The sequence below is a fragment of the Anser cygnoides genome, chromosome 10 (assembly GCF_040182565.1).
Source record: "Anser cygnoides isolate HZ-2024a breed goose chromosome 10, Taihu_goose_T2T_genome, whole genome shotgun sequence".
Lineage (NCBI taxonomy): Eukaryota > Metazoa > Chordata > Aves > Anseriformes > Anatidae > Anser > Anser cygnoides.
The window spans coordinates 16,504,373-16,523,255 of NC_089882.1; the positions used below are offsets into that span (position 1 = coordinate 16,504,373).

Below are 18,883 nucleotides of genomic sequence, written 5' to 3' on the forward strand. Positions count from 1 at the left end.
TGGAAGTTAGAACAGAGTAGTAATGCACAGAAAGGCTGTTGAAATGGGCAGATTCTTCTGTTGGCCCTTCAAACAGATTGTAGTTCTTTGAAATAAATGGGGCTTTGCTCTATTAATGAGCAAATCATACACAATGTTAATTTTGCCCACAGTATTATTTGTGTGTTACAAATCATAATGGACTTTGGAGATAACACCAATGCTGGGCAAATAGGAAAGTTGATAATGAATTTATTCCTGTCCAGATTTAACACAAGTATGAAGTGTTGGGGTTGGATTTTTTTCGGTGTTTGTGTCTTCAGCAGTCTCCAGTACAAATTACATTGGGTTGGTGATTACAATGGGGTATTATTTTCATGTCTCTCTCTAATACTTGACACTAACTTTGTTTTACTCTCTGTTTTAGCGGATTTTTTGCCATAAGCAATTTTTACACAATAGTTAACAAGAGAAGCAGATTACTGAAAAATGCTTGTAAGGTCTGTTGTGGCCTCAAGTTGAAGTGAATGTTGAAACAAGATGAAAGGCTGAAGCTAACTTTTTTCTTTTCTCTTTGAGAATCAAACTAGGAAGCAACTATCTGTGAATAGATGATGGCTATTCTGTGTTGGTGTCTAGTTGTATTGGTTGCCCAGAGGAGCATGGGACTGGTCTTTTAGGCAGATAGCCATCACCGTATTTCCTTACTATGGCTTAGTTCACCTTTGTCGGTTTTCTCACGGAGGGACTGATTGGCAATATGTGTTTTTGAGGGAGATGATATAATATTTCCGGGGCACTTTGATCTCAAGGCGTAAGTGCGTTGATAAGATGGCTTTTACCAGCATTTGAATTGTCTTCTTTTTCATTTTTAAGACAGTGTGCCTTAGCAGCGCTGAATGACGTCCGACAGTACCTCAGTGAAGAAAACGGGCACGTGGCTGTAAGTTTCTTGATGAAGACAAAGTCTTGAGATCTTTCTCTACAAAACAGTGTCTCTCTGATGGGTAATATGCAATCTGAGTTATTCCAGTATTTCTTCAGTATATCAGATTTTCTTCTCTTGTAATTGTAAATTAGATCTGCTTTGTTGCTGCAGTGAAAGGAGCACTTAAGTTTAGGGTGAGGATTACACTGGGCAATCACCTTTGATTTGAGGGGTTAACAGGGGATAGAATGACACTAAGAAAATTGTCTACCTTCTCCACTCTATATGATGTTCTGTTAAACACATCTGTACATCTGTTTTTTGGGGTTTTTTGCACTTGTGTTTTTATTTGATAGTTTAGTGTTTCGAGTGGATGGTAATGACTTATTCAACAAAAAGCATCCTCAGTATTGCTAGGCAGTTGCGTTATTGACACTGAAGAAATCTCTGAAGAGAGCACAAAAAACTCAGTTTAAATTATGGTATATCTGAGTATTTAACGGGATGCAAAATATAAGGTGTTCAACAAACTACACTGTTGTGTATGTTGTACGTTCACCTGAAATATATAACATTGCTTTTTTAAAGACTATACTGACACAACTCTGGTGTTTTAATGAACGGGGAAAACCATTAGCTACAATTACAAGTTCTGCTGTGCGCATGAGGTAAACTTTATACTTTGGTAAAATGCTGGTATGTTCAAAGCTAAACATATTTTCTCAGAAAAGCCTCTGCATTTTTCCTTATAATTCACAGACAGGATTTGCTAGTCTTGCAGGTCTTCTGCATAGTTTTACACTTGCATTTTCAGTAGCATTGATTTCAGCATCTTTTTTTATGTGTTCTTCGGCTTGTTTTCAAGCCATTAGGCTGTTGAACTGAGGCACCTTTTAAGAGCCACAGCATTAATCTCTGACAAGGGACTGTGAAAATTCAAAGATGTCTTTCTGTGTATCACCAAAAGAAACTGCTATAGAAATGTAATGTAGCCTCCATCTGTGATCATCTGTGGTCAGACTGAGATATGTAAGAAGAGCATGGCCTTGAGTCAGATAAAATAAATTTATTTTCATAATTATGTCTTTTTTTTTTTCTGGAAATAACAGTGTCTTGACTTAATAAAAGGTTGCAGAATGAAGGGAAGGGGAATTATTTTTGTTGCATTCCTTCACGTTGAGGGATTTTGAACCCTTGTTTTTGTTGTCACTGACCATTTTTCACAGGCTATGATGCTTTTCTAATTCTTCCTTTGCTCTTTCTCTATAATTATTTTTAGGTCTTTGATGCTACAAATACAACTCGAGAACGTAGAGAAACTATTTACAAATTTGGAGAAGAAAATGGGTATAAGGTGAGTCAAAAAGCAGAAGCGTTCTTAGTTAATGCCTGGACAAGCATGGTGATGGTAGTTTTGCCCCCTCGCCCTGTCTGTAATCTGAGTTTAGACGTGCACTAGCATTAGGCACATCATTGCCAGATGTACAGTCAGTGTGGTGTTTTGTGTCCTCAAGCATTGTTTGTGATGAAAAGTTGCCCCATATTAATTTTTCTTGTCTTTTAATGTTTGTACTTTTTGAAGCTAATCTCTTTTATGGTAGGGCTTCACTTGCATTGTCCTGGACCTGTAATTCTTAGCATACTGTTAGCAAGAGCTATTTAAACTGTGGTTCTTAGTGTTGGCCAGGTTTTTCCTGCAGAAACATGTAGGCAAATCTGTGTTAATTCTGTGCAAACCAAAGACTTCCTGTGTCTTTCTGCCTTCCGTCCAGGATTGTTTTGCATTTAGCTGTTTGCCAATAATCTCCCATTTGCTCTAACCTTGCACCTCCACAAACCTTTGAGACAGCCAAACAGAAACCTCTTGAGTGAGGCTACTCCATTAACTGAAAGGTTCCTACTTTATTATTTCAGAAGTGTTAGTTACCGTTTGTATGGCTGAACTTACGTCCTCTCCATTTATTTCTCCCTCTTCCATCCTAAATTGTTCTCGCTCCAAAATGTTTCCACTTACAAGCATTGCTGGGGCAAAGGGTGTAAAGCATGATGCTTCAGGGAACTGTAAGCCATCCATTGCTGCTGAGAGGGTCTGGAGAAACAGACCTTCTGAGTCAATGGAGGAAAGTCCAAGGAAGGCGCTGTTAGAAAAGGGCATAGAAGTGGTCAGCCTGCTGCTTGTCCATGTTGGTCTCCATCCAATTCATCTTCTTTCTTCCTTCTTTCTGTACATGTGACTTCCTGTTTGGGCTGAAGACTTTTTTTGTTGAGTCAGTATGCGTAGATCCAGAGGTCATTGCTGCAAACATTGTGGTGAGTACAGGAAAGTTTGCTTTAACTGCTCTAAGTCAAGAAGTTTAAAGTAGCTCAGTATGTTTACAGGTACATTCATAAGAACTTCCAGTAGCAAAAACTGTTAGCTCCCTTTAGTGTGATACTTTTCATTTATTTTCCTATCTGCGTTTATCCCAGAAGTTAAATTCTGTGAATAACAAATCTTCTTGCTCTACATACATTCTAATTAACAAATAAATAATTTTTTGTGTTGTGTTCTGCCCTTGCCCTCATTTACTTAAACTTCCACTAAAAAGGGAAGTAAACTCATGTATTACTCTCCTGTTTTTGTTTTAAACAGCAAGTGAAGCTGGGTAGTCCAGATTATGTCGATTGTAGTAACGATGAAGCAACCGAAGATTTCATGAAAAGAATAGAATGCTACAAGAACTCTTATGAGACGTTAGATGAAACTCTTGACAAGTAAGAGATTCAGTAACACTGTGATCACAACTGGGTTATATTAAGATGTTTCATTAGAGGTTGGAGGATCCCATATTAGGGATGGGGGCTTTCTAGTCATGGTTTTCATGTCCGGACATCTTTTTCCACTGGTAAATGAGAGACAGTTGACTCTGGAGGCGTAGCCTGGAAGCTTGCTTGCTTGAGGGAAAATTGGCTTATGAGTTTATTCTGGGACAATATTCTTTCTGATTTTCCCACTTGGAGAATGGTATGATTTTTCTGGGATAGAACCACCATTTCTAAATGATTCCAGATGAGATGTACTGGTCGGTTGTTGCTTTTTTTTTAAAATTTATTTTTAATGTGTAGCAGGGGCCTGAGTGATTTGTAAGCATAACTTAATTTGTTGACATGGCTAGGACGAATTTGGAACACATTGTTCTTAAATGTGATTTCTAAATGTATTCATTTACCCTTGCAAATAATGCTGTACATGCAGAGTTGTGAGAAAGTTTCACATCTAGATTATCTGCCCTCCTGCCAAAGCATTCAATTGTTTTTCATTAACTTTCAACATTTGAAAGTAAGGTAGGGATGAATCATGTGAGGATGAACCCCGTTTTTGTTGGTACAGTCCAGGATTTCATTTCGAGCTGCGGTCATACCAGGGGCTCCTGGTTTGTTTAAGGACCAGTGCTATAGGAAGGCTGAGCTACATTTTAATGTAATTGAGTGTAAGCAATGTGAAGCTGGTTCGTTTAGATCAGTTCATGCATGAAATATCTGTGATGGACCTAACTGTTGTGCCTGTGTGGAACAGTAATGATTAACTCCAAAGAATACAGTCAAAGATGAGATGATGATGCTTGTTTCTCATCACCTCCATTTGGTTTTATTACAAATATTCTTGTGTTATTATAGTGTAACGTCTCAAATGCATCTCTAGAAAACAGTGGTGGTTATTTTCAGCTTATTTGACTTTTGTCCTTTAAATTAGATGCTACTCTGAAATTGTAGCTTAGATGAGAAAGGATAAGGAAAGAAAATTGAAATTATAACCTTTCTGAGGCTGAGAGAAAGTAGTGGGGTAAATTGCAGTACTGTTAATAAATGGTTGTTAGAGTGGTTGAGTAAATGTCCTGCTCCAGGCTAGTCCCTAGTCCATCTGATGCTGCAGGTTTTCTGGAAGGGTTCCCAGAGACCATGGCTTTGTGAACCTGGGTGCAGTCAGGCAAATAGTCGCTGTGGGAAAAAGTGTTTGTAATCTGGAGAAAAATATTCAGTATCATAAAACAGCTGGAAATCTTTTTGAAGCTGCTGCTGTTGAGTGCCTACACTGAATCTTCCTGTCAGTAGAGGGCTGTTTTCCCAAGAACAGGATCTAGATTTGAGAGACAGACTGCAAGTGAAGGGAACAAAAAAGGAAGTTTTGTGAGGAGCTCACACGTGGAAGAGGAATAGAATTAATCTTGTACTTCCAGGGTACTGCGATGTTCCTGTCACCATTTGAGGATTATCCCTTAGGACTACTACATATTCCATGGGTAATTGAGGGTTTATTTGTTGCTTTGGCTTGTTTTCTCTGTGTTTTATAGTGAGAGAGGGTGTGGGAAGATTGTGATAAGTGGTAATAGAAACTATATGGAATCTTCATTTTTCATTGTTGTTGTTTGCTTATGAAAGGGATCTTTCTTATATTAAAATTATGGATGTTGGAAGGAGTTACCTTGTGAACAGAGTGATGGATCACATCCAGAGCCGGATTGTCTACTACCTCATGAATATCCATGTGACTCCTCGGTCAATCTACCTCTGTCGACATGGAGAAAGTGAACTCAATCTGAAAGGGAGAATAGGAGGAGATCCTGGACTGTCTGTCAGGGGTAAAGAAGTAAGTACCTCCAGAAAAAGCGTGCCTCTGGGTTTAGATTGTATCTCTGCATGTGTGTACAGCCTGTGCTGTGTAATTACAACTTTCTGCCTCTACACCCTTTTCCTCTTAACAAGTTAAAGATTTTATTGGATGTGTATGTGGATGGACACGCTTTGTGCTGTGATTTGGTATCAGCTCTTTTTTCTGTCATTGATTTAAATTCATGTTTATCCTAGATCAGAAAGCAGTTGTCAAGGAGGCTATAAATTTAATTATATTTTTGTAAAATCCTAACTTGTTTGATTAATAGGGAAAGTCCACAAGTTAAAGATGAAGGGAAAATTCCTGGAGATAAAGATGGGAATGGCAGAACACTTGTGTCTTCCTTGTACTTCTTTCCTTCCCTCCCCTGTTCCTCTTGGCTTAACAGAACATGTATTTTTTTTTCAGCAAAAACTTGACAGATCATGTAGAAAAGTTGTTATGAGCTTACAGAGGCTAGAGCCCGCAGATCCCAAACTGAACGTTGTGTCCTGTTTCTGAGCCCTCATCCAGTGTCTCATGGTTTTTATTTCAGTTTGCCAAGAGCTTGGCACAGTTTATTAATGAGCAAAATATCAAGGATCTGAAAGTTTGGACCAGTCAGATGAAAAGGACAATTCAGACTGCTGAAGCTTTGGGAGTGCCTTATGAACAGTGGAAGGTTTTGAATGAGATAGATGCAGTAAGTCCATCTTTTGTAAATGTTTAAATGTTTCTTTGTTTGCTAGGGATGAAGGAAATGTGTCACTTTATAATGATGTGCCTTTTATGGGATAGAAATTAATTTAAGCAGTGGTTCTAAGAGGCTAGAAAAACTAATTCCTGTTTACCAGGTTAAATATTTTATTAACATGTAATAATTAATTTAATTTTGTTTTGCCTTTCCTGGTAAAAACATTCCCTAGTAGAAGAAACAGTGCTAAGAAATTTTTGGTAGGTGGGGATTGGAAAGAAAAACAAAACAAACAAACAAAAAACCCCAAACTGGTGGTTGGCACTTTCCAACTGCACCTCTAAGATATAAAGGAGCTGCAATAGATACCATGTAAACCTTGCTCACCTAGTGACCTTGCTTGCCAATATATGTAGCTTTACTCATAGAGTGATTTAGAAATTCATTGTAACAGTCTGGGTCCAGCCAAGTGTTGCATTTGTCACACATAAAGATGTTGTAAGTGCCAGATTAAGTGAAAGCAATTGTCAAATGACATTTACATATGATTTTACTATCAGAGTGATATTTGCTTTTTGCACTGTTGGAAACATGCATATTTTGATTATTTGTATTACCTCTAGGGAGTGTGTGAAGAAATGACGTATGAAGAAATACAGGAAAATTACCCACTTGAGTTTGCACTGAGAGACCAAGACAAATACAGATACAGATACCCTAAAGGAGAGGTATGCTATTTTTTCTCCCAAGGTGACTGAATTCCTTGTCTTCTTGAGTGCAGGCATGCTGGCTTTAGGAAAGAAAAATGTTTTAAAGTTAATTAAAAGGTTGTCTCTGTCTCCAGGAGAAGGCACACAGGGACTTGTAAGGACGGCGCTTGAGACCATTTGTCTGATTCAGGGTTTGAAAAGAAAATTCAGATTTAAAAAAACAGTTGAGGTATTTGGTCTTGCGAGCATCGTTTCTATGCTGGTCCTGCAGTGATACTGCAGGAAAACTGATTGCAAGGTTTCAGCATATTGCACGTGCAAACTATCAAGATTACCTTTTTCTATTCATTGTCATTGTAGACAATAGTTATTTTACAAGCAGTTAAGGCTGAAAAGCTATGGAAATCCATAGCCATATTGGTCTTTCACTTTAATAAACTCCTTGCCTCTGGGAAAATAACTTGCTGGCAGCTTTTCTAAAGCAAAGCCATTCCAGTGGAGCAATTACCAGTTGCCACATGGCCAGGGTGTGGGTGCTAAAGGCTTAGGATTCAGGGCAGTGGGGCAGGGGAGTAATTGGAGCAGCTGTTCTGTTGTTTGTGTTGCACCCTTGGTAATGAGGAACCAGAGCTGTGAGATCTTCTTTCCCTAGCGGTCAAGAGTAATCAGGGTGATGAGAGCAGCATGTGAGCATGTGCTTGCAGGTGCGACCCCTGTCTTACTAATGAGGCAGTCATTAAGCTGCAAAGTTCTCCTAATCCATTGGAAGAAGTGTTTCTTTTTTTTGAACTGAAGTCTCCTCTGGGATGGTGACAAACATCTTGAAGCACTGCGTTGCCTCAGACTGTCTGGTTGATCTTGGTGGTTGTCACAAGCAGCTTCCATGCTGCCAGTACCGGTGGTTCCCATGACGAGGGCTGGATCAGCAGGCCCCATGCCTGCCTGGGACGAGGGGAAGGCCGCCTGCTGCCATCGTTTCCTGCTCTGCTGGGCCCTGGCGACGTGTTGTGCTCCCTGCATGTAATGCGTGACGCATCCTGGAAATATTGTTTGCTGTGCATGTGAAGATTAACTTGAGTGCACACGTATAGAAACCTTGGTGTTGACCTACAGCAGCAGATTTGGTGTGCGTGTGCTATTCGCAACGTGGTGTGAGAGAGATCCTGCCTCCTGCTTTGTGACTTGAAGAGATGGTGGCTGCCATTGCCATACCAGTTCGTCTAGCCCATGGTTTGTTTTCAAAGGGCAGCCTGAACAAGTTAGGCTTTGTGCTTTGTGAACTGTTTGTGTGATGGCTGTAGGCTGGGCTTCCCAGATTTGTGCTTGGAAGAGAGATGCTTTTGAAGATGAGGTATTTAAAATATTGTGCAAGACTTAACCTGTACATCTGCAGATGTTCTGAATTAAATTCTAGGGATTTTTTTGGAAATTCCTGAGCATGGTGACTAATTTAATAAAGCTTTTCCATGAAGGAGATGTTTGTTATTTTTAGTTATATGCGTACTCTTTGATATATGGAAGATCTAAATGGTGGTTTTTAATTTCAGGAAAATTATTACTGCAATAGTTGCCAGCGTCCTAATATAATGTTTAGAAAGTGGCTAATGTGAAATTAAGATCCAATGTATATACATATACCTGTTAAGAGTTCTCTTTTTAATGTGCTATGTTTTTTTCTTCCCCCGCTTCTCCATCCCCAGTCCTATGAAGATCTTGTTCAGAGGCTGGAGCCAGTAATTATGGAACTTGAAAGGCAGGAAAATGTGCTTGTCATATGTCACCAAGCTGTCATGCGCTGTTTGCTTGCATATTTTCTTGACAAGCCCGCAGGTAAGTCTTCCTCGATAAGTTACAAATGGTCTATTTTGCTCTATTAAGTTAGTTTGAAAATTTACTGATTAAGGTTCCAAACAGTGAATTCAACCATGCCATGATGGTAGAGGGAATTGTTTGTGCTAGGCAAGTATACAACTATAATTTTTCATATTTGATGTGCTCATGTAGCTTGGTAGGTGATTTTATTGAGCTGCTTCTCACCTGAAACGCTGTGATGTTTGTTTTTCTACTCTGTCTTAATAGCATTTCTGTTGTATGTTAGGGAGTAAAATAGATACGCTGTCAGATAAAAAGAAACTTAAGTGATTGGCCTGTAACATAATGATAGAGTTAATGCTTTTGTAATCTGTGTTTTTTATATATAATTTGATGTTTCATTTCTCAGAGCAACTGCCTTACCTGAAGTGCCCGCTACATACTGTCTTAAAGCTAACCCCAGTGGCTTATGGTAAGCAGTGTTTCCAAAAAGACTAGATATAGTGTTACTAATGTCCATGCCATTGGTAAAGTTTGTGAAGTATTTCAATTAAAACATCTGTTTTGCTGTAAAAGAGAATCAAACGGGTCTGACTTTGCATGTCTGCCTGTGCAGCTATGTTAGAATCAACTCACTTTTGTTTTTTATTTTCTTTGTGTTATGCCAAAAAATACATTTTTATTAGTGAGGGTCTGGAAGTACCAGTGGTTGAAACTGCTAATGGAGAATTGTCTTGGATATTTAGCTCGTAGGCTATTTCACTAACTTGTCTGGCAAACTTGTGCCACTGAGCTCTAGTACAGTAAGATCTCAGTTTCTGTTGATGTGTTTGAGGGTATTGTGCTTTAGAAAACAAGCAAACCTAAATTAATGTAGGTTTAACATATTATGAAGTGTTCCCCTTACCCTTTAAATAGTTTTGTTCTATTTTCCTGAAGTATTTGTTTGTGGACCTTCACATTGCCACATGAGCTTTTCTCGTTTGTTGTTGCTGGCATATGCTTGTCGGCAGCTATTATTAGTGCTTAGCTTGGGGGCCTTAGCTGAGATCTGTTGCTAGCTTGTAGAGTGCAGGGTATGGGTTGCAACATGTACTTCTTACTGGTTGTAGGCTGCTTGCTAAGTAAGTTTTGTTTTAAGTTTAACATGTGCCTGCTGTTAATTTTCTTTAAGTGATGGCTTAATTGTATTCTCTGATACCTAGTCACACTTCAGACAAAGTACCCATGAAATAGATTACCAAAAAAACCAACCAAACAAACAAAAAAACCCACAACCAAAAACTAGTTGAGTTATTCATGGAAAATTCGAAGTTGTCTTTGATTATCTGCTCTGAAAGAAGCAGTCTACAACCATACTTTGTTCTGTGTTTAGTTTCAAATAAAGTTGAGACACAGTAACTAGTGGTTACACTGGGAAATGTCAGAAGAGATTTTTGTCCTTTAATTGCAGTTAGCTCCTACAGTAAGTAGTAACACTCTGTGCTCTGGTGACATCTGGTGTTCCTAGCCTTGCATGACAAGCTGGAGTTTTGAAAATCAAGATGTAGGACAGTTAATACTTTTCTAAAATACAGTCAGTTTTTGGAAGCTGGAATATGTTGACTCAGTAGTCGTGGACTGCTTCCACAGAGAGGTTGTCCTTTGGTCTTTTGTGTGTGTGTGTGTGTGTGTATAGTTGTTTTTCTGTTTGTGTATGTGTGTTTGTTTTTTGTTTTAGTGGAAACTTGCGTGACTTTGCTCATAAACTTTAAGAGGGCCTGGATGTTTTCAGTGTTTACTCGCACTCGAAATGAGGAAGGAAAAGAAGTAGTATGAAATACTATCTTTGACCTTTTTGACTGCAGTGAAAGAAGTGCCATGTTTCTTTTTTAAAAGTGTTTGAAACGTGTCTGATTAGGACGTTTCAGTTGACCCACTTCCTGGAATTTGACCATCTTAAAATACAGGGACTGTGTGAAATATTCCTGCACTAATTCTTCTACAAAATCCTTTCAAGTTGATGCCTCACTTGGGCCCAGCAAGGCAGGATGCGTGATCAAACGTGGTGTGTTTCGCACCTTCCAGCTAATCCTGTTCTGGGGAAGCATCTCCCTCAGGGGTTTGGTCTTCCTGGCCTTTGAAGCCGCAGTGTCTGATCTTTAGAAGGGGAACTCTGTTACGGCCTGAGGGATGGATGAGGATCAGTTAGACCCTTACCGCTCAGTCCAGGGAGTGCAATGTATTTATGGGGGGGCTGAGGAGCAGACAGTCTGGTTGGGAACACACAGGGGAGAGGAACTGCACCTTGCTGTACTTATGAACTTGCACATCGGTAGCTAAAAATAAGTTAGGAATATGTGCATCAGCAGTTAACTGTGGAGTAACTCATGTGCCTCTGCTTTATATTTAAACTTTACCATAGGTACCATAGGGATTTTTTTTTTTCAAGGCCTCTGTGTAACCAGGCCTCAGCAATGGCCAGCATGGGAGATCAGAGCTTTCTTTTGCTCGATTGCAGGGATCCATGAACAGAAGGGTGACTAGGGTACTCTCCCAGTGCGAGAAGCATGCTTCCCCCCCATCCCCCCCTTTTTTTTGTTGGATATTTGAGTGTTTGCCTTCCTGTGGTGTTTGCTCAGTGTTTGTGACAAATGGGGTTCCTCAGAATCTGCTTCCCCAAGGAAAGGCAAATATTTGCCATATTACTTTGTATTAGTCTATTGAAGTGCAGTGGCTTTCTAAGGAAAGGCTGAAGTCACCTTTTTCTGGCATGCAATAATCTTATGGAGTATGTTATGAATTCAGTTTTCTGTTCACTTATTTCCTAAGAACTTAACCTGCCGTTTGTGGTAGATGATGGACTTACGTGTGGCATGTCAGGGGAATTTAACTATTAATGTTGTATTGGATAGCTTTATAAAAATCATGTTCATGTGAGATCTGACTGTGTTTGGCAATTTGATGTTGCTTAAAATGGTGTGGTCACAGTGTATTGAGTAATTATTCTCTAAGTGGGTCAGCTTGTACTAGTCAATAGCTGTGTCTTCTGAGCATTTAATTTTTCTTACTCTCTGAAGTTTTCCATTTTGGGGTGAAGAGGAGAAGATCCTCTCCAGAAGGCAACTTTAAATTCCAACTTAGCTGCGGATTAAGACTCTTGTTTTGCACACATGAGGAACAGGAGTTGCTAGCAACATGAGGTGTACCTTGTAATCATTTTCATGTTCTAAAAAATGGCAGCATTTATTTTCTCTACTACAGTGAAATTCTAGTAAGTCTAGGATGTTAAAAAACAATGCAGAATTACAGAGAAGAATTTTCTGATTGGATGCTTTTGTTTCTGTATGTTTGAAAGTGGGAATTTGTGTTTCAAAGAAAATAATGATAAAGCTAAGGTCAGAATAGATTGTCAGACTGAGAACTGTATTCATCCTGGCGAAATAGATTCATTTCAATAGGTTTATCTGTTCACAGTTTGGGAAGTTCAGGTATGAATCAATGTTTAACCTTTACAAACTGAAAATTAGATTAATTAGATTGCATCTTAACTGTGACTTCATTTTTTAAAACGGTCAAATTCTGAAAATGTTTTCTGTCAACAGGATGTAAAGTAGAATCTATATTCCTGAATGTTGAAGCTGTAAACACACACAGAGATAAACCTGAGGTAAGAATATTTTTAAATCAGACAACTTGACGTAATGTACCGAGCTCTTTTCCGTTGTCCTTGTGGTTAGAAATGATTTGGTAACTCTGCAGAACATATTTAATTTTACATATTTACATTTTACAAGCTTTACTGCTGTTGTGGGGATGGGGATCCTTTTTATTGAGCAAATTTACCTAGAGCTCTAACAGAAGTAGTGTTTTATCTTTAAAAAAATAAAATATGTATGGAGATGAATGAGAATTTGAAGACACGATATCAATCTAAAAACTGTAGTTCTTCCAGGCTTTGTCATTCAGCATAAGTAGAGTGCAGTCAAAAAAATACATACTGTTATGAATTATTTTTAATATGCTGTTGTTACTTATTTTGGAGAGAGTCAGTAGTGAAGTCGTTAGGTTTTTTCGTCACTGTGATTATTACTGTACACTTGGTAAAGCAGTACTGGTGGTGCTGCCAATACTGCAGCAGCTGGAGGCCAAGGCTGGAGCAGAACAGTAGGTCTCAGGATACAGCAGAACTGGGGAAAAGGAAATTGAGTGTGTGTGTAAACTGGAAGTGGAGGTAGAATGGCAGGCTGTGCTAGCTTCATATTCTCCCTGTGTCATGTGCTTGGGTTGATTCTGCTGCTCATGCAAAGCTCTTAAAATAGAAAAGTTCAATTGGAAGGGGCCTTTAAAGATCATCTAGTCCAACTCTTCCATTGCTGCATTATGAAAGTTATGTAAAGTGTGTCATGATTAAAAATTTCCTGTTCCCTTGCATGTCCTCATGCTAATGCCGCTAGGTATGGCAGTGAGTCCTTGCTGAGGTTATGAGCCATGCCTACTAGTGAATTAAAAGTCAGTCTGATAAAGTGAGAAAAAAGGGCTATTCAGAACAATGGCTTATGGTGAAAAAGAATATAAAGATAAATGTGTTCTTTATGTGTGTGTACAGTACGGCACAAGACACAAAATACCTTACATGAGGGTACACATTGGTAGTTGTGCAGAAATGCTGGAAGTGTCTGCAGAGAACTTTTGTTTTAACGACACAGGCATTATGAGTTCTGAGAGTATGGACTTCTGGTCATTCATTTTCCATCCGATAGTCATATTACTTATTTCCTCTCGCTCTTTCTCTTTCCCTCTTTATCTTTGTGCTTTACCACTTTTGCGTCTTCGTTCAGTTTGTTAGATTCATGAAATCCGTTCTGATTTCACAGTGCCTAAAAGCGTGGTGAACATAAAAAAAGATGTCTTAGGGCAGGTGTTAACATCATCTATGTTAAATAAGGCAGATCAATTGAACACCTGTAGTTTGTCTGATAAAATACTGGTGCTGACTTTACAATGTGCTAAAGTTTCTTGGGAATTGCTGTTGAAAATACGACTTCTCTAACTGAAGGCATTAATTTTGGGGGAAAGCTTTTAACATGTTTAGCAAACAGTGTGGTTATGCTGGCATGGCAGTGTAGTTGTATTTCAGGTGCACGTAGAGGATCATACGGACAGTGGCACTGCAGTGCACACAAAGGCACAAAGCTGTTTGTTTAGAACAGAAATAGAATGACATAATGAATTTTAAAAGAAATAAGTGATGTTTTTAATCAAAATCCCCTAGATGCCCTTCTCCCTGTCCCCACAAAGTTACCCAAAGCAGTGGAGTTTAGGTGATGATATGTTGTTCGTTTTAGGATAGCTGGATGGAGGGCCAGGTTGATTCTGTCTGCATTTAAACACTGCTCAGAGGGCTCTGAGAGTTTCAAAAGCTTTCATTTACATAACCTACTCAAATGTTAATTGTTTCTGTTAAATTAAATTTTCAAATACTCTATTGAAGTCAAAGCATTTAATTAAGTTTAGCATCACAGATAACGACATTGTTAAACAATGAAACTATTTGATTAAGAATTGCTTACTGTACTGTTCCGTGCCCCCACAAGTAATTTGTAGTCCGTGTTTCAGGACAACGTGCTCCTTATCTGCTTCAGCTGAAAAGACGTATTTTCACACTGCAGGCAAAGTACTGGAGTACTTGTTTACAGTCTGTGTAAACCTCATTCTGTGGGGATGATTTGTCTCAAGTGGATTGAAGCTGTGCGTTTGTCAGCATTGTAGCAGCTTAAGTTCCTGACCTTTTCAAATGAAGGAGTCCAGTCTTTTTACTGAATATAAATCAGGGGAACTACTTGAGCTATTGCTTGGGTCCTCTCTTCGGGTCAGAAAGCAAGTGCAGGGGTAAAACATCTACTTTGTGCTTCTGTCTTAGGTGGTAAGTGACAGAAAGGGATATTGCTCATAGCAACAAATCCAAATCCTATTTTTCCTTTTTTTTTGGGGGGGGGTGTGTGTGTGTGTGTGTGAAGTGAGGGAGGATTATTGAAAGCTGAGTTTGCTTACCACAGTGTCAAGCATGTCAGCATGAAGCCTGAAGAATGTGTTAGCGGAATTGGCAGTGTTTTAGTCTAAAGTAGGCCAAATCTTAGATCAAGGTCTTAGAAAGATCTTCAGCCCAGTTTCTCATAATCTGCATTCTTGGTAGAACGGAGAATAGCAATTAAACAGCCTTCTGGATTTATGTGAGGTGGTACCATGGCAGGCCTGATTCCTGAGACTTGTTCTGGGTGGCCAGAGTCAAAGCTGTGCTTCCTAGTGTGGTTTTTTTTCTGTGCTGTTTGTTTTTTTTTTTTTTGGAGGGGGGGGGATTTTGTTTTAAATAATTTGATGCACTGAACATCTTACTTATTTTTTTCTCTCTCTCCATACGACCTCTGCAAAATGAGGTGAGATCTAGTCAGTGCAATCAGTCTTGAGCCATGAAGGTGTCTGGGAAGAGGCAGGTATAATACATTGCTTATCACACAATCAAAGTTAAAGCTTGGGAAGGAAGCACGTGGCATAGTTTAGCAAAGCACTTCAAGTTTGCTTATTTGGGTAGAAGTGTACATGCTGGAGTATGTGTTTAAGTGGATTCCTGCCTGGGCCCGTAAAAGACTCCCTCCTAAATGTGAATGACTTCAGCTTTTGGTGGCATCAGCATGGGATCAGTGATTACTGTACATACGTTTTCCTGCTGTCTGGTTCTGGGGCACCAGCCGGCTGTCAGTCTGCTGCATTCTGGGGCGGGGGCATTAAAAATAAACATAAAAATCTCTGCTTTTCTATAAATGCAGCTGTGTACCTGTGAAGGTACAAGTGATTGGTGTTTTTGTTGGTCTTACTGCTGCATGATAAATATTCTCCTCTGTATTTTTATTATTATACAGAATGTAGACATTTCCAGACCTCCTGAGGAAGCTCTTGTAACAGTCCCTGCTCATCAGTGAATCCTGTGTCCTGATCAACTATCGAACTTGGGGTGCCGTTTTCATCCTACTACTTCAAAATAAATTGAAAAGCAAATCATTCCAATCACTTTGAAATAAAACAAACAAAAAGCCCACAAACCCAACAACTCAAAACCCAAAGTAAATCTTTGTACAGTGCATGGCTTGAAAAAATTATCAAATCACAATAAAACTGCATCGCCCTGGTTAATTTATTGTGGATGGGTTGTCAAACATTAATCGGCTGACACTGGAAAGCTGTTTTTGTAAATTGCTGTAATGTAAAGATCCTGCAGCATTAATTTTTAAAGCTATTGTGATGGCCAGCAATCATTTGATGTTAGCTGAAGTGTGTTTGTTTGTGAAAACTATGAAGCACAACATCACGCATGAGATACGAAAAAGCTGAAGTTTGTTTTCTAGGCACCATTATTATCTACTTCAGTGCCCTTGGGAGTGATTGGACTGCTATGTAGCGTAAAATAACAATCCATAGTTACTGTACAACCTTAATCCTGCTGATCTGTAGCACTAGTGTTCTAGATGTGCTAATCAATGATGCTGTTTGGAAGAGGGTAGCAAGTTTTCACTTAAGCCTGCAACAGTTATTGAAGGTACAGGAATGTGTAAAAGTGTTTTTAATATAGGAATGACTTCCCTTAGCAGCTGTTCTGCATTAACTGGGCTTCAGAGCTTGCCTGCCGGCAGAAGTGATTTTAAATTTCCTTTCAGTGAGGAACTAAGACAGAAAAAATAGGTGGTACTTGTTCTGCTGAAATGCAAGGAGTGGATGAGTGCCTCGGTGCAACCACTGGCTGGCTCTGACAGCGATGAATTTTACCTAGGCTGCAGTAAGAAGTGTTGACTGTTTCACAAAGCAGCAGCAGCATTAGGCAGATTATTTGCTCGCTAGGTTGTGACTTGCCTTGAAAGGCATGGAAACAGGAGGTTTTTCCTCCCTCCAGCAGGCACATGATCTCAAAGCAGCAGGGCATGCATCCTAAACAGAATTACAACAAAACTTCTCCCATGCTGGAGAGACCGCAGCTTGTTTGCGATGTGGTGTCATGCCTTGGCTCCCTTCTCTGCAATGTTACGGTGGGCAAAACGAGATGGTCTGAAGCATTGTGCAATTGCAGCAGCTTTGTTTATGTAGCATTGAGTCTGGGAAAGGCGGTAAATCGCCGAGTCCTTGAGCTGTTTTCTGAGGGGGGTCTTTGTGTCTTGAGTGTAAGCAAGAGTGGCATGTTGTGGAACACTTTTATCTGCTGGGGAGGTTTCTCATACGGTAGTTTTTTCCAGAACTAGGGTTTTGGAAAAAAGTGTTACGCATTTGCACTTCTGAAATTACACCGCAGTATTCTGAGGTTTATAGCATTCAGGAATGTCTAATATAACTAAAGAGCCCCCTGGACAGAGGGCCTCCTGCTGTACCAGTTGATATTTAGTTAAAGCAGCATGGGCTTGGCCTGGGGGAATGGGAATTCTCTTTGTTGTGATTATGATGTGGGAGGTTTTGTCGCTTTTCTGTGTTTAATTGCTGCATCCTCTTGGATATGCCATGGAGGAGGAGACCTGAGCCTGCTGTACCTGCTAGCACAGTTAATTAGGGAGCCCGGTTGCTTCTTTCTACCTGACTGTCGAGGTGACATCCCTGAGAGGTCACAGGGACACGTTCCGTAGGTGCTGGCAAACCACTCAGAGCTGGCTTGGAGTGCTTTCACCTCTGTGGTTCGTGACTAAGGAAATACTGTGCACTTTTAAGCTAAACACGTTCGATTTTTGGTTAAGACAAAATCCATGCAAAAAACAAAACCTCTTGCAGATGTGTATAATGGAGTAACATGGGATTTAAAAGCAGTTTTGCCCTTTAAGGGGTCTCCTGTTATGGCAGCATTGCTTAGTAGTCCTCCCTAGATTATTTTCTTAGTAAAAGAAAGGCCTAACGCTGCATGGGAAGGGACAGTGAGTTCTCTGTACAGCGCACCAGGAGGAACCTGGCTGATAGAGCACTTCTTCGCGTTGTCCACTTTATGCTTGTTCTTTGGCTCTGGATGGCCCTTATTAACTTCATCTGTTTTGGCTTTCCTTGTGACTCCTGTGCGGCTCAGAACCCTCTTCCCTGGAGGAGCCCGTTATTGCAAAATCTGCTGGCTTTGTTGTGAGGATTGCATGTAGCAATGAAACTAAGATGGCAGGCTGTCCTGTTTGGAAATCTGTAGCACTTTGTTTCTGGGGAATGCTTTGTTCTGTAGGGGAAAAAAAGAAAAACACAAAACAAGGGAGAGTGTGATGAGGAGAGGAGAAGCAGTGGTGTCGGCGTGTGTTTATCTGTTTGTGCTGAGTCTTTCCAGAGAGGACTTGGTGAGGTGCACCTTCTGTTGTTTCACGTGGCCAATTTGAGCTTTTTATCTTCTTTATGGATATTTTTGTGGTCTAAGAAACCTTGGCCTTTCTGAATCTTAAAAGAAACGTGCCTGATGGTGCTGGCTGACTTGATGTCGTGTTCCAAGGCTGCGGAGATCGCGTACGCCTTGGTAGAAGTAGCATTCAAAACCAGGCGCCTGTTGTTTGGGTTCCCACTGCTGCGTTTCCTGTGCTCTCCAGTATGTAGCAGCAGTAGCGCTGTTCCAGGACAGTAATTTTGTTCAAGTGTGTTCGGGTAAGGTGCTGCTGGATGGCTGTGGGGACGCCTTTTGGTCCTAAAAGTAAGGCTAAAACCTCTGTCTTCTCTGTAAGCAGCAGCATTGTTCTCACTGCACACTTGTCTTTCTCAGTCCACGTGGGAGCAGGGGCCCAGCTGCCGTAATTAGACCTAACGTGATCGCTGAGGGTAGGAATCCACCTTCCGTTCAAGGGGGTGGTAGTCCCTTTCTAAGTCTCGCTTCATCTGGACTTGAGCTAGGTGCCTTCTTTGTCTAATAAGCCCCAGGGTTTATCTATTAGGCTTTGTCCTACACAGGTTTTGTTTCCTCCACGTGGCAGTTCGGTGTGCTTTGCTTCCACAGCCTTTTCCCTTTTGCCTGCACTCTGACTGGAGGGCATCTTGTTCCAGCTTTAACTGCATATCAGTGCTCCCTCTTGTGGCTGCCCCAGCTGCTGGGATGCTGCTTTTGTCTGACGCACCTTATTTAACTCAATGAGAGGTATCTTTTGCCTTGACCACGTTGT

General features: G+C 40.2%; 1 protein-coding gene across 5 annotated transcripts in view; it reads left to right on the plus strand.

Moving 5' to 3' along the window:
* Positions 1–18,883, plus strand: part of LOC106042848 (6-phosphofructo-2-kinase/fructose-2,6-bisphosphatase 4) — a 49,510-nt gene that overhangs the window by 26,228 nt on the left and 4,399 nt on the right. For 4 of the 5 annotated variants that reach the window (XM_067003481.1, XM_013192017.3, XM_067003479.1 and 1 more), the window contains 10 exons: positions 856–922; positions 2,187–2,261; positions 3,161–3,217; positions 3,540–3,661; positions 5,327–5,534; positions 6,094–6,240; positions 6,855–6,959; positions 8,642–8,771; positions 9,163–9,225; positions 12,338–12,402. In XM_067003481.1, coding sequence (XP_066859582.1) covers positions 856–922; positions 2,187–2,261; positions 3,161–3,217; positions 3,540–3,661; positions 5,327–5,534; positions 6,094–6,240; positions 6,855–6,959; positions 8,642–8,771; positions 9,163–9,225; positions 12,338–12,402 — 1,039 coding nt within the window. Of the gene's footprint in view, positions 1–855; positions 923–2,186; positions 2,262–3,160; positions 3,218–3,539; positions 3,662–5,326; positions 5,535–6,093; positions 6,241–6,854; positions 6,960–8,641; positions 8,772–9,162; positions 9,226–12,337; positions 12,403–15,652; positions 15,745–18,883 lie in introns of all 5 variants that reach the window. The other variant, XM_067003480.1, reaches the window with a different exon arrangement.